The following is an 11,950-nucleotide window of genomic DNA, read 5'->3' as shown; positions in this document are numbered from 1 at the left end:
GGAGGGGTCGGAAGAAGAGAAAAGCAAAGGGGGGAAGAAAAGAGCTGAGCTGGTATTTTTCATTGCTGAAGCCCAAATCCCATCTCAGCTGCTCCAAGCTGACTTTGAAATCCAACTTCTTGCTTAGGCGGTCGCCTGGCCCCAAACCAGGCTCAGACTAAAACCTCCGCTGCCACAGGCAGTGTGGACGCTGGAGACAGCGGCCAAGCCCCTGGGGGCCTGAGCCAGGGGAGGGGGACAGAGGGGTGACCCCCAGACACACCCCGTCACACCACGCTGCGGGAGCTGCCTCGGCTGCTCCCGGGTTGCGTCAGGGGCAGCGGGACAGGGCCAGGCTCTGTTTGCTCACCCTGCCCTGCACCCGCTTCCCGGCAGCAGCTGGAGGGGCCGAGGGACCCCCCACCCCGGGCACGGCGGGGGGGCTGGGTGACGGCCAGGTCAGCGTTGGCAGCGCGTTAGAAACTGGCTCGTTGGGGCTGACCGTCCCTCACGTGAGCCAGCTGGTCCTGAAACATGTTGCTTGTAGCCATGGAACTAGCAAACAAATTTAATAAATCAATCAATGCACTTAATTATGAAGGCAAAGTTGGAGGAGATATAAGACACTGGTAAATAGAAAGATTCTGCAGTTAAAGATGTTGTTATTTTATTAAACACCTGAGCCCACTGCACTAGTTGTTCCCCTGCTCCCCAGTCAGGCTTTATTAAACAACTCCCTGTCTCTACCAGTTATTTTAGATTACTTACAATAACCAGCTATATGCGCCATCAGCATCCACAACCCAAAGGCCATTTTATCCCTGCAAGTCTGGGCTCAGACAAGCCACAAGTAACAAATGCCATAAGGCTGCTGGCACACAAGAGGGAACTGAGCTGGAAAGGGCAGAACCCCCAGATTTCACGGTTTAAGGGCTCCACTGAGCTGCCGTAGGGCTGGCTTAGGCACCTGGGCAGAGCAGTGGCACCACTGGGGAAGAGGAAGATAATGGGTGCTGGGGGAGGGGGGGAGATTTTTAAATGGTGCAGCTTATCACTGAAACATAGAACAGTTTGGGTTGGAAGGGACCTTAAAGATCACCCAGTCCCAACCCCCTGCCATGGGCAGGGACACCTTCCACTAGCCCAGGTTGCCCAAAGCCCCGTCCAACCTGGCCTTGAACCCTGCCAGGGAGGGGGCAGCCACAGCTGCTCTGGGCAACCTGTGCCAGGGTCTCAGCACCTCACAGGGAGGAATTTCTTCCTTATATCTAATCTGAATCCACCCTCTTTCAGTTTAAAACCATCGCCCTTGTCCTCTCACTATGCTCCCTGATAAACAGTCCCTCCCCAGCTTTAAGTACTGGAAGGTCTCCCTGGAGCCTTCTCTTCTCCAGCTGAACCCTCCAACTCTCTCAGCCTGTCCTCACAGGGGGGTGCTCCAGCCCTCCCCGAGCATCTTCGTGGCCTCCTCTGGACCCGCTTGAGCGGGTCCATGTTGTTCCTGCGCTGAGGGCACCCAGCCTGTACGGACCCTAACCCTGCTGTGCACATCCCCCTGCAGCGCCAGGTTGTGGCCCCATCCCCAGCAGCATCCATGGGGCCCCCTCCCACCCCCCTGCCCTGAGCACACGTGAACCCCAGCGCCAGCCCCGTGCCCTGGCGAGGAGCGAGGCCAGTGCAGCCCCACAGGTGAGCAGCCACCACCCAACCATCGCTGCAGGGATTGATTTGCCCTGTGGCGGAAAGCCACGTCCAGGTGCCATTCAATGACCCCAGGAGGCCTCCAAACACACCTGGAGCCAGCCAAGCGCTTCGCCAGGCACCCGCAAAATTAATTGCAGTTTCCGAGAACAAAAGCCTGTGTTGGTAAAACACGGGGTTGTTTCAGGTTTTTTTCCCCCATCCTTTCTGCTGAAGAAATCCAGGCTTTTGCAAGTTTCATTTCCTCCACCTGCTATTGCTTCATGCCTGAGCAAACAGTCCAGCAGCTGAACAAGCACATCGGGGCTGGGGACATCCAGCTTTGGGGCGGCTGTATATAACGGACAGAGCTGAGCCACGTCCTGCCAGAGCAGGAGCCTCCTCTCGCCTGCCAGGCGATGCTGGCCTCCCTCGTCCTCCTCCTGGGGCTGCCGCTCGCCCTCGCTGCCGAGCCCCCCACCTGCGCCCCACTCATCCCGGTCACCTTCAACAATGCCACCGTTCCTGGGGTAAGACCTGCCTTCAGCTGGGGCTCCTGTCCTTGCCTTTCCTATCAGCATCACCAGCCGTTACAGGACCAGGAAGAGATTATATGAAGCCGATCAGCAGCTCAGTGCTTATCTCACTGCCTGTCCATGCTTATTTTCCTAAAAAAAGTCAAGACTGCTGCACAGGGGCATGGGGAAGGGGTGAAGCCTTGCACCTGTGCAGCCATAATCCCACGAGCAGGTGCTTTCAGGGGGTTCTGCTTCCATCGCCCTGTGCAAACCAGGCTGGGTAGCACCACCCCCAGTGCTTTCCCACTATTTTAAGTCCTTCAAGTGATGGGGACTCAGGTCACGAGCCTCCATCCACAAAACTCTTCACTGCATAAACAATATTTAGTCCCTTGGGGACATTTAATAGAGGAAAGCACTGAGAGCCAGGCACAGAGCAGGAGGGACACAACCACAGGAACAAGCTTGCTATCCCAGGAGCTGGAGCATCGCCTTGGCAGGGAGGGGACAAAACCAACAGTCCCTCACCTGGCCTGGATCCTGCCCAGGGTGGTCACTTACTGGGGTGCTCATGGCCATGGGACAGCAGGGCACAGCATCTGCTTTTCCTCATGTGATGCCCGTGGGTGAAGCCAGCATGGCCCCCCCCCCAACCTTTCCCCGTTCCCCTCCTCTCTGCAGATCCTGGGACAGTGGGTCTACATCGGCGGCGCCTCCAAGTACAAGCCTCACCTGGCAGAGCTGGAGGCAGTGAAACACGCAGTTTTTTCCTTCTCTCCTGGCAGCCACGAGGACGAGCTCAACGCCACTGAAACTATGAGAGTGTAAGGATGGGGATTCACCCCCTCACTGGGCTCCCCCATCCCCGGGGGCTTTTCAACCCACTGGTGCCATCCTCTGGGCTAAGCCACCCCCACAGATTTGAGACTGGAGAGCGTCTATGACAAATTTATTTAAGCTCTGCAGCCCGGCTTGAGTTCTGAATCTCTCGGGTTTGGCTGAGGTGGTTTGGGGGGGTATTTGCTCCATCTGACCTCTCTGCCCCACAGGAACGAGACGTGTGTCACGAAGAACACGACCAAGATCCACATCTTCCGGCACAACTCCACCCTGGTGCACGGTAAATCCCCAGCCGCAGGCGGGAATGGGATGGGGGGGCACCGCAGCCACACCTTGCACCCTCCTGCTTCTGCACCCCAATATTTGGCACCCTGAGCCCCCAGCACCAGGCCCTTTAACACCTAAAAATATGTTCTTGGAGGTGGGGGTATGGAAATTTCTTGCACCCCACGCAATGGGTATGGCAGCGCTGTGGGACCACTGGGATGAGCCTCCCGGGATAAAGGGGATGAGCAGCCCCCACCGCACTGCCCGTGATACTGGCCCCAGCACGAGGTGACACTGGCCAGTGAGGAACCCCACTCTCCCTGTGCCTTTCAGTCGATGACCAGGTGTCTTCCATGGCCGAACTGATCCAAAGTGACAAGGACTTGTTCATCCTGAAGCACCTCAACAACAACTTCCTGAGCCTGAGCCTCTCAGGTGAGTGGATGCTGTCCCAGATCCGTGGGGCATGTCCCTGCCCAGAGACACATTGATGGGCACAGGCATCCCCAGCCCTCACAGGCAGGGCAAAAAGCCCCTTTTCCCCCCTGATACAGAGAGGGGAAAGATGTGGGCAGGCAGGCAGCGAGCTCCCCATCCACACTACGGGGACACCAAGGAGCAAAACACTCCCTAAAACTCCCTTTTTTTCTCCCCCTTCTCCTACCGCCCCGTTTCTCTGACAGCACGGACACCCAATGTGAGCAAGGAGCACCTTGAGGAGTTCAAAGCCCACCTGCACTGCCTGGGCTTCGGAGAAGAGGAGATCTTCTTCACTTCCGAAAAGGTACAAACCCCTCCCCACTCAAGCCCCAGCCCAGGCCAGCTCCTGCCCCCGGCTGGAATGAGGGTCTAGGGGGGTGTCAGCTCAGTTCTGCACCGTGGCTGCCCCCCTGTGCATCCCCCCTCCTCCTCACACATCCACCCCAGCTGTTCCTGGCTCTTTGGGTGATTTTGGGGCAAGGGGACACCAACGGCAGCTCTCTCCCCGCTCCTGCAGGAGGCCTGTCCCTTGCCTGGGGAGAAGACAGGCGAAGGCAGCGCGGAGCAGCAGCTGGAGTGACCCCCGCGGGCCGGGTCAGCCGCTCCATCCTCATCCTCCTCCAGCCCCTCCATGGACACATCCCTGCCTGCCGGCCCTGGCCAGGCTCAGCTCAGCCTCAGGACTTTCTATCGAGGTTTTTTCCTCCCATGAAACATTCAGTTTCCTTGTACTTGCCCAGACTTAAAATAAACCCCCTGTGTTACAACTGTCTGCCGCTCCTGCTGCGCCCTCGCCAGGACTGTGGGCAGGACCCCTCCTGCCTGCCCTGCCCGTGATGCCACATCTCCAAACCTGCCAAGAGGCATGAAAAGCCCCAGACAAAACCCCACCATCATGCTCATCCCTCCCACCAGCTCCACAATGGCACAGGACCCTCCTGGTCACCCCACCCCAGTGGGTCCCCTCCAGCCACAAGGCAATGGGATGTGAGCACCCACCCATCAGCCCCAACCCCACAGTGAGCTGCACAAACCTGCCAACCCCCTCGGGTCTCCTCCTTTGTCACTCAAACCAGCCAAGGTGCTTTTAGCACCTGAACTTCCCACCGTGAATTTTCAAGCCAAATTCCAGGAGTCTCACCTGCGCTGGGGGCTGACACAGGGGTCACAGCAGGGTGAGGTGACATAGGGTGACATTGCACCTTCCCCGGGTGTCTCTGAGCAGAGGAAGGTGGAGAGGATGGGAAAAACCATCACCCAGGGCCAGACAGAGGGAGGCTCTGCTACCAGAGAGGAAAAATCAAAGAGAAATAAAGCCAGAAAGGCAGATCCTGCCTTGCCCAGCAGTGCAGGGATGACAGTGGGACAGGAGGTGACCTCCTGTGGCCCTTCACCCCCATTTTTATGGCCTGATTTGGCAAGGACAGCAAAAACACTTTCTCTTTTCTTCGAAGCCCCCCTGGGCTTTGTCAGAGGACAGAGGAGGGCTGTGTGGCACCTCATTAGCGGAGCAAGAGGCAACTACATGAGCTACTCACAGGGAAAAATTGGGCAAATTTAGGACAGATTTCACTTTTAAATGCAGCAAGTGCATTGCCCCATCACCTCCAGCCACGCCAGCAGCCCACAGCTACCAGTGCTTGCTGCCGGTATCCGCAGTCAAGGCCGGGGCAAGTGCCAAGCTCAGTGCCGGGCACGTGGCTCCTCTCTGGGCAACGTCCCCAAAAGGTGATGGTTGCGTCACCAGGGCAGACCCAGCAGCCCCAGCACGTCCTGTTCCCTCCCCGCAGGGCTGCAGAAGAAACAGCCGTGTCCGTCTGTCCGCGGCTTCGCTCGCTCCTCGCCTCGGGGCAGCCATGGCCGTGGTCGGGGTCGCCGCCATCCTCGGCCTCGCGGCGCTGCTGCCCGCAGCCGGGGTCCCCTGTGGAGCCCCACACCCAGACAGCACCACAGCATCAAAGGTAGGAGAGACCTGAGCCCCGGGGGGCTGCCCCCCTCACGCAGTGAGTTTGTGGGTGCTCTGCTAAGCCTCACTGTCCCCTGGGGAAGGGGGGAATCCCTCCCTTGCCCCCTGGCATATCTGGTGAGGTGCCCCTCCGCAAAACATCCACAACAAACGGGAAACATTCGCTTTCCAAAATACCTCGAATTTTCTCATGGTAAGTCCCAAAGGCGACCTCGAAACAAGGGGGAGGCTGGCTGGGTATTTTTGGTGCAAATCCCCCACGGCAGCACAGGGCTGTCCTGGCCCTGCTGCGCAGCACAGGGGCACTGGAGCCAACGCCAGCACCGTTTCCCAATCCCCACATTCACCTTTTTTTTTTTTTTCCCCCTGGGCATTTGCACAGGTTTCATTTTGATGCTGTCAGTGCAGTGCAAGAGGGAAAACTAGCAGAGAGGCCTGAGGTCACAGATAACAATTTCGCCCCAGAGAGGATAGAAAGCTCTTCCCCAAAGCTCCCCCTGCAAACACAAACACTCTCACTGCTGTGTCCCTCTCTCCCCACAGCTGCTGGGGACGTGGCTGTACGTGGCGGGGGCTGCCCAGTTCCCCCAGCACCTCCTGGAGATGCTGCTCATCGACCACGGCCACCTCCTCGTGGAGCCCCAGGCCAGCGGGCAGGAGCTGCTCCTCACCCAGCGCGTGGCCGTGTAAGACGCAGCCCTGGGCTCGCTCTGCCCCAGCACATCTCCTCCCTCGTGCTGCAGCCATTTCAGCACAAGATATGAGCACGGTTTCAGACTGGTTTTCTCAAGGAGAGAGTCTCTCCTGGTCACTCCATGCATGCTCTCCCATCCCCTCTCTTCCTCCCCCCTTATTATTTCAACAGCCCCCGGGTTTAGGGAAATTTCGCAGGTCTGGCAGGCACCAAGCTCTGCAGATGTGGATGCTGCAGGACACAGGCAAGGAGAACACCTCTCCGGAGGAAAAGACCTTTCCAGAGGTCCCTGCCCCACGGCTGCTAACTGCCGAGCACCTAAAGCTGTTTCGCCCCCAAGGTCAGACATCAAGGGGATGAATTTTTCTGTGCCAATGCAGGCAGGTCTTTGCAGTTTCAGTTACTTTGGGGTGGAAAACACCTCGCCACCAGGGAGCCAGGACAAGGCTGAGACCGCAAGCTGCGGGTGGGGGTCAGACAAATGCAGGAGAGAAATGGCTTTAACAGTGAGAGCGATTAACTCTGCAGAGGAGCTGGCACAGTTGGGTTCCCATCCCATGGCCAGGGGCACGTGCCCCATGCAGTGTCAGGGCCTTGCTGGCCCTTTCCAGCCCACAGTGGGGGTCTCCCCTCTCCTTTCCCATGTCACCCCTTTCCCTCTCTCTCTCCAGGGGGGACCAATGCCTCACCAACAACTCCACCTACTTCGAAATCACTGCCGGTAACACCACGCTGGTGAAGCACGGTAAGCAGCACTGCCAGGCGCAGCCGTCAGCGTTATCACCCCGTGCGTTTTTTGGATGGGCTGAGACACACAAAGGGTCTGTGTCCATGTTTTACATCAGCTGAGACATTTTATTCTCAGGTTGCTTTGTCCATTTGAAGCCTCGGTGGACTCCAAACAGCTCCCCAGAGCTGGAGACACCCTGGGTCAGACCCACTCCTGGGACACCCCAGGAACTGCAGCCCCACACTAAACCCCATGAAGCCACACCATGCCAGGAGCAAGGAGCAAACCTGCTCCCACTGCGAGGAAGGACACTGCCTCATTTGTAAAGTTATTTCACAATCCACCTGGGAGATGAGGGGAACATTTATGGCAGGTTTCAGCTCTGAAATTGTTTCCTGGAAATGGGGTGAGCCATTTGGGGTGGGAATTGCAAACCCCTCAAGACACAGTTTGCACTGACCCAGCCACGACAGCATCACTGCGAGCAGGGGACAGTTGCTCCACATTTCTGCACCCCCCCAAGCTGTGGGGTTGGGCACCCGGGTCCTGGCAGACCCCAAGCACCAGCAACCTGCACCACCCAGCACATCACCACAGGAGGACAAGAGCTGGGTGGCTTTGGCTCCTTTACTCCCCAGGCCCACATTTAACAAATACAGTTCAAATAAACCAAGAGCCAAACAACTCGCCCCATGTCAGAACACTTGTCCTCACCCACTGCTAAGGGCTGGATCCTGGCGGCTACTGGCATCACCCACACCCAGGCTGCAGCTTACAGCTGCTGCGGCACTGAGTATCTGAACACTGTGGCTCTTCCCAACCTCGACTCTGTTCTCTTGAAGCCAAGACCCACCAAACCATGGGGACACTGATGAACCTCAGCTCTGAAGACATTTTACTCATCCAGTACCAACTGCAGAGGGAAAGGACGTATTCGGGACTGTATCTCTATGGTATGCAAACTCCACACTAAAGTAACTTTAAGCTATCACGGGACATCAAAACACAGACATAAAATAATCAGCTAAAACCACGCAACCAACTGCCAACAGTCCGTGATTTTCCTGAGACCGCCGCTCCAGGGGTCACGGGAGTATTTACAAATCCCATTAGAACCTAAATCTCTTGGCAGAGCAGAAAGAGCAAGTTAAAGACAAAACCTACTTACGCCATAAACATTCAAAGAACAGGAAGCAAACACAATTCTGCAGCGATATCGTTGTAAAATCTCAATATTTTCAAGCCAACCATGATTTTTCAGTACTTACCTCCCAGGGCAGAGCACGTGGCTTTGCAGTACAAGTACACAGGCCAACCCGATCAGATCTACCCACAACCCCATAAAGCAGCATTTTAGACCTTGATAATGCTTCCTGTTGCCCTTCTGAGCTGCAAAGCAGTTGCTTAAAAGAGTTTAAAGACACGTATAGAAAACTGCCTCCACATTCAGCTTCCATCCCTCCTGGTGCCCCAGGAGTATCAGACTATCCTGCAACCCCTTAAAGCAGACAGGACGAGAGCCAGATGGGGAGAGAGTTAAAAAAAGTGATGCCAAGGCTGGTTTTGTTCAGGTGTGTTCACCTTGGGGGTGAGAGACCCTGGCAGAGACCACATCCACTGCAAGCATTGGTGGGAGCACGGCGAAGGGAGGCAGCAAGGGCAGGGATGCGGCACGGAGGGCCGTTCGCATTTAACACATGGCAAATGTTTCTCCTTTTCTAGCCCGAAACCTGAACATGAGCACAGCCCACCAGGAAGAGTTCGAGCACCACGCCAAGTGCCTGGGGCTGAGCGAAGAGGAGATTGTGTACGCGCCGTGGAAAACGGTACGTGGCTGCCAAGACCCTGGGCTATAGCTCCAGCCACCAAACTGGGGTCTTGGAGAGACATTTTCAAGGTGGTAGAAATTATTTAGAGGACTAAATAAATAAAAGCTTGCTTTGACATCAATGGTTGTTTAAAAAAACCACACTCCCCCCCCTGCAGATACATGACTCCCCAAAGCAAACACCTGCACCTAAGCATTTCCAGTGGGAAACCTGGTAGCTGCCTGGCTCCCCCTGCCAAGGGGCAGATAGATAAAGCGTGCGATTTTTGCCCTGAAATTCCTAATTTTGGCCCCCCACCATAGGCCAGCTGCTCCCAGGAGCTGCAGCAAGGGGCAGAAGGGGCCAGTGCCCTGGGGCGCTGCACAGCCCTTCTTCAGCCAAAGCCACGACCATTTAAACCCCTAAAAAACTCGGGTTGTTTTCAGATTGAGATGTGCTTTTCTGGCACCTCGAGGTGCTGCGTGACGAGCGGGTCCACAGCCCGGCTGGCTGCACATGAGTTCAGGACGATTGCTCAAGCCAGTCCTCCCCCACCCTGGCAGAGGCTCCTTTGGGGCTGGGGTCTGGCCCTGAGCTCCCGGCCTCACAGGACATGAGAACAGACATAACACTATCCACTCCCACAAAACCAGACTTTTTCCTTTAGTTTTTCCATAAAAACATCCACCCTAGCCCTAGCTCTAACCTCTGTCACCTGATCTAGGACATTTTATCCTGTAAATGACTCAGTCCCCAAGCCAGCTTGATAGCGCTCCCTTCTGCAAACTGAAAAAATATCTCACTTTTTCTTGTCCTGTACTGTCCTGGCCACCTGCTTGTCCACAGCAGGAGATTCTGAGCTTCCAGTGGTGCCCAAAACCCCGCTCCAAGCTGCTAGACCACACCTGACATAGCTGTGACATCCCCCAGCCTCAAGATGATTCTTTTAGAGATATCCCCACAGGTTCAGGGGAACTGGGGAAGGGCACATGGGCAGAGGTTGAAACCCCCATGGTGGGACAGGGGTAAGCCTCTCTGGCAACAGGCAGCACCTGGGAGGCAAGGCCCAGCTGCCCTAAATAAACAGCTGAATCACATTTACATTTGGGCAAGACAAATTCTGTTTAGAGAAAGCCAAGATAAGTGAAATCAGCCAAAGCTGTTTGTCCTTACAAGCCCCGGTGCAATCACTGTTAGCAGAGAAGGATTTCATGCCCGGCAAGAGGCAGGACACCACATCCGGGGAGTATAATGAAACCAATTAAACAACTGCAGAAAAGATTTTGGGGACCCTTGTCATCAGGCTGATAGAGATAGATGCGAACAGAGCCCCAGAGCAGAGACTGACATACCCCTGCGTCAGGCCAAAGCATCAGCAGAGCTTAAGCCACGCTAATTTTGAGTGCCTGAAAAGCACGAGCTTTTTACTTATTTCTCAGAAAGTTTGAATCCCCCTTGCTGACCCCCCAGCATAACACAGCTTTACCCCAGAAACTTGGTTTCCTCTTTGTAACAGCCATGGAAAACGACACCAGCAGCAGCTCCGCACCCAGGCAAGCAGCGTCCGCGACTGGGGCAGCATCAGGAAGCCTGTAGCTTCTCCAGGCCCTCTTAGACTTATAATCAGATAAAAATATCTTTTTCTTCAGTAAATTCTCTCCTGCTGGCGCAGTGGCATTTTCATTTATCCCTTTATTGTTGTTTTGGAAGGAGCTGTGTCAAGTGAAAGCCGATGAAAAAGGAAACAGCCCACACATGGAGCCCGCGGCTGCAGCCACAGCATCCTCCCCCCCTCCGGGTACCCACCGGCCTGGGAGCGCCGGTAACTAACGCCGCCTTAGGCAATAAATATCTTGCTCAAAATCGATGTGTTCTGTTGCCGAGAGGTTGGAGAGCAGGCTTCTGAAGAGATCAGAAGCGGGGCTTGCAAAAGGAAACCGAACACCCAATTTGCCCTGTGTGTCATTCACCTGGGAGGTGGGAAGAGTCAGCCCTAAGCGATGGGGGATGCAAAACAAGGTGACACGGGGAAGTTTTTTCCGTGCTGACTCAGTTTGCGCAGCTTCCCACCAAGCTCGCAAGAGAGCTCCTCTGAAAAAGCAGAGCTTACATGAAGCAGTAAGAGAGGCTAACCAGAAGAGGGCAATCACTACCTATTTTAAATGAGCGTACCAAGCATTTGATGAATAGCTGGAATATATTGAAGGCTAGAAACTTATCTTTAACTCTGCAGTCTGAGGAAGAGAGTGCTTAGCTAGAAGCAGCCACCCAACTCTTGACAGCAGCTTGGCTGCCCGAAGTAGCCCAGCTAGGGCAGATGTTCCTGCCCAAAGCCTTTGGACCGGGCAAGAGCTCCCAGTGATGTTCATCCACAACAAGATTTGCACCACAGTGTAACACTGACAAATTGTCCTCCTGCCAGAGAGGGAGGGGGTGCTAACCCAGCCCAGGCTGGAATTTTACTTCCCCAGAGAAAAAGGTCATGTTTCCTCATTTCCCAAGAAGCTCAGCACTCCAGAGGCAAGAAGGTTCAAGTGCTAAGAGTCACATTGCTCTCCGTGCCACTGCTACAACCCTGCGCTCGTCGGGCACCTCACACAGCCCTTGTCACACCCCCAGCTCCAAAGCACTGTCACTCTGTTTGTGAAAGCAGAGGGATTTAAAAAAAAAAAAAAAAAGACTGCTTTTGCTACGTGTCTGGAGAGTGCTTCAGTCTCAGCTTTAACCCAGTAATTAAGCACTGAAAATATCTCTCTTCCTTAAAAAGGAGAAAAGCCAACGGGAACGCAGCAAAGAGCCCTGCTCCTCCCTCTGCAGCACCAGGGTGCCCTGTCCCCATACAGCACCAGTCACCAGGCAGCGTTTCAGTGTGGAGCTCTTGGCTGGATTCCTGTAGCAAAAATTAATTTTACAAGGTCAAGTATGGCCAATTGCCTCCTGGGCTCAGGGCACAGGTACCTGGCCAGCCTGTGGCTCGGACACATCTTC

General features: G+C 55.3%; 2 protein-coding genes across 2 annotated transcripts; both read left to right on the top strand.

The window, feature by feature from the left end:
* The first annotated feature begins 2,059 nt into the window (after positions 1-2,059).
* LOC113486495 (alpha-1-acid glycoprotein 1-like) lies at positions 2,060-4,517 on the top strand. The gene is made up of 6 exons (XM_026860480.1): positions 2,060-2,189; positions 2,859-3,001; positions 3,227-3,297; positions 3,618-3,719; positions 3,968-4,068; positions 4,282-4,517. Exons 1-6 carry the CDS (start codon positions 2,079-2,081, stop codon positions 4,342-4,344), a joined length of 591 nt encoding a protein of 196 aa, XP_026716281.1. The 5' UTR covers positions 2,060-2,078; the 3' UTR covers positions 4,345-4,517.
* A 1,045-nt stretch (positions 4,518-5,562) lies between these two features.
* LOC113486535 (alpha-1-acid glycoprotein 8-like) lies at positions 5,563-10,792 on the top strand. Its single transcript, XM_026860579.1, has 6 exons — positions 5,563-5,725; positions 6,274-6,416; positions 7,096-7,169; positions 7,997-8,107; positions 8,877-8,980; positions 10,673-10,792. Exons 1-6 carry the CDS (start codon positions 5,621-5,623, stop codon positions 10,790-10,792), a joined length of 657 nt encoding a protein of 218 aa, XP_026716380.1. The 5' UTR covers positions 5,563-5,620.
* Positions 10,793-11,950: the final 1,158 nt, after the last annotated feature.

Source organism: Athene cunicularia (assembly GCF_003259725.1).
Source record: "Athene cunicularia isolate RWA chromosome 17 unlocalized genomic scaffold, athCun1 chr17_part1, whole genome shotgun sequence".
Taxonomy (NCBI): Eukaryota; Metazoa; Chordata; class Aves; order Strigiformes; family Strigidae; genus Athene; species Athene cunicularia.
This window is presented reverse-complemented; position numbering and strand designations above follow the sequence as displayed.

Bases quoted from the DNA above. Each gene is read 5' to 3' on its own strand.
- LOC113486495 (XM_026860480.1), top strand. From the start codon at position 2,079: ATGCTGGCCTCCCTCGTCCTCCTCCTGGGGCTGCCGCTCGCCCTCGCT. The intron at 3,002-3,226 runs GTAAGGATGGGG...TCTGCCCCACAG, and splicing joins GCCACTGAAACTATGAGAGT to GAACGAGACGTGTGTCACGA. The intron at 3,298-3,617 runs GTAAATCCCCAG...TGTGCCTTTCAG, and splicing joins CAACTCCACCCTGGTGCACG to TCGATGACCAGGTGTCTTCC.
- LOC113486535 (XM_026860579.1), top strand. From the start codon at position 5,621: ATGGCCGTGGTCGGGGTCGCCGCCATCCTCGGCCTCGCGGCGCTGCTG. The intron at 5,726-6,273 runs GTAGGAGAGACC...CTCTCCCCACAG, and splicing joins ACAGCACCACAGCATCAAAG to CTGCTGGGGACGTGGCTGTA. The intron at 6,417-7,095 runs GTAAGACGCAGC...CTCTCTCTCCAG, and splicing joins CTCACCCAGCGCGTGGCCGT to GGGGGACCAATGCCTCACCA.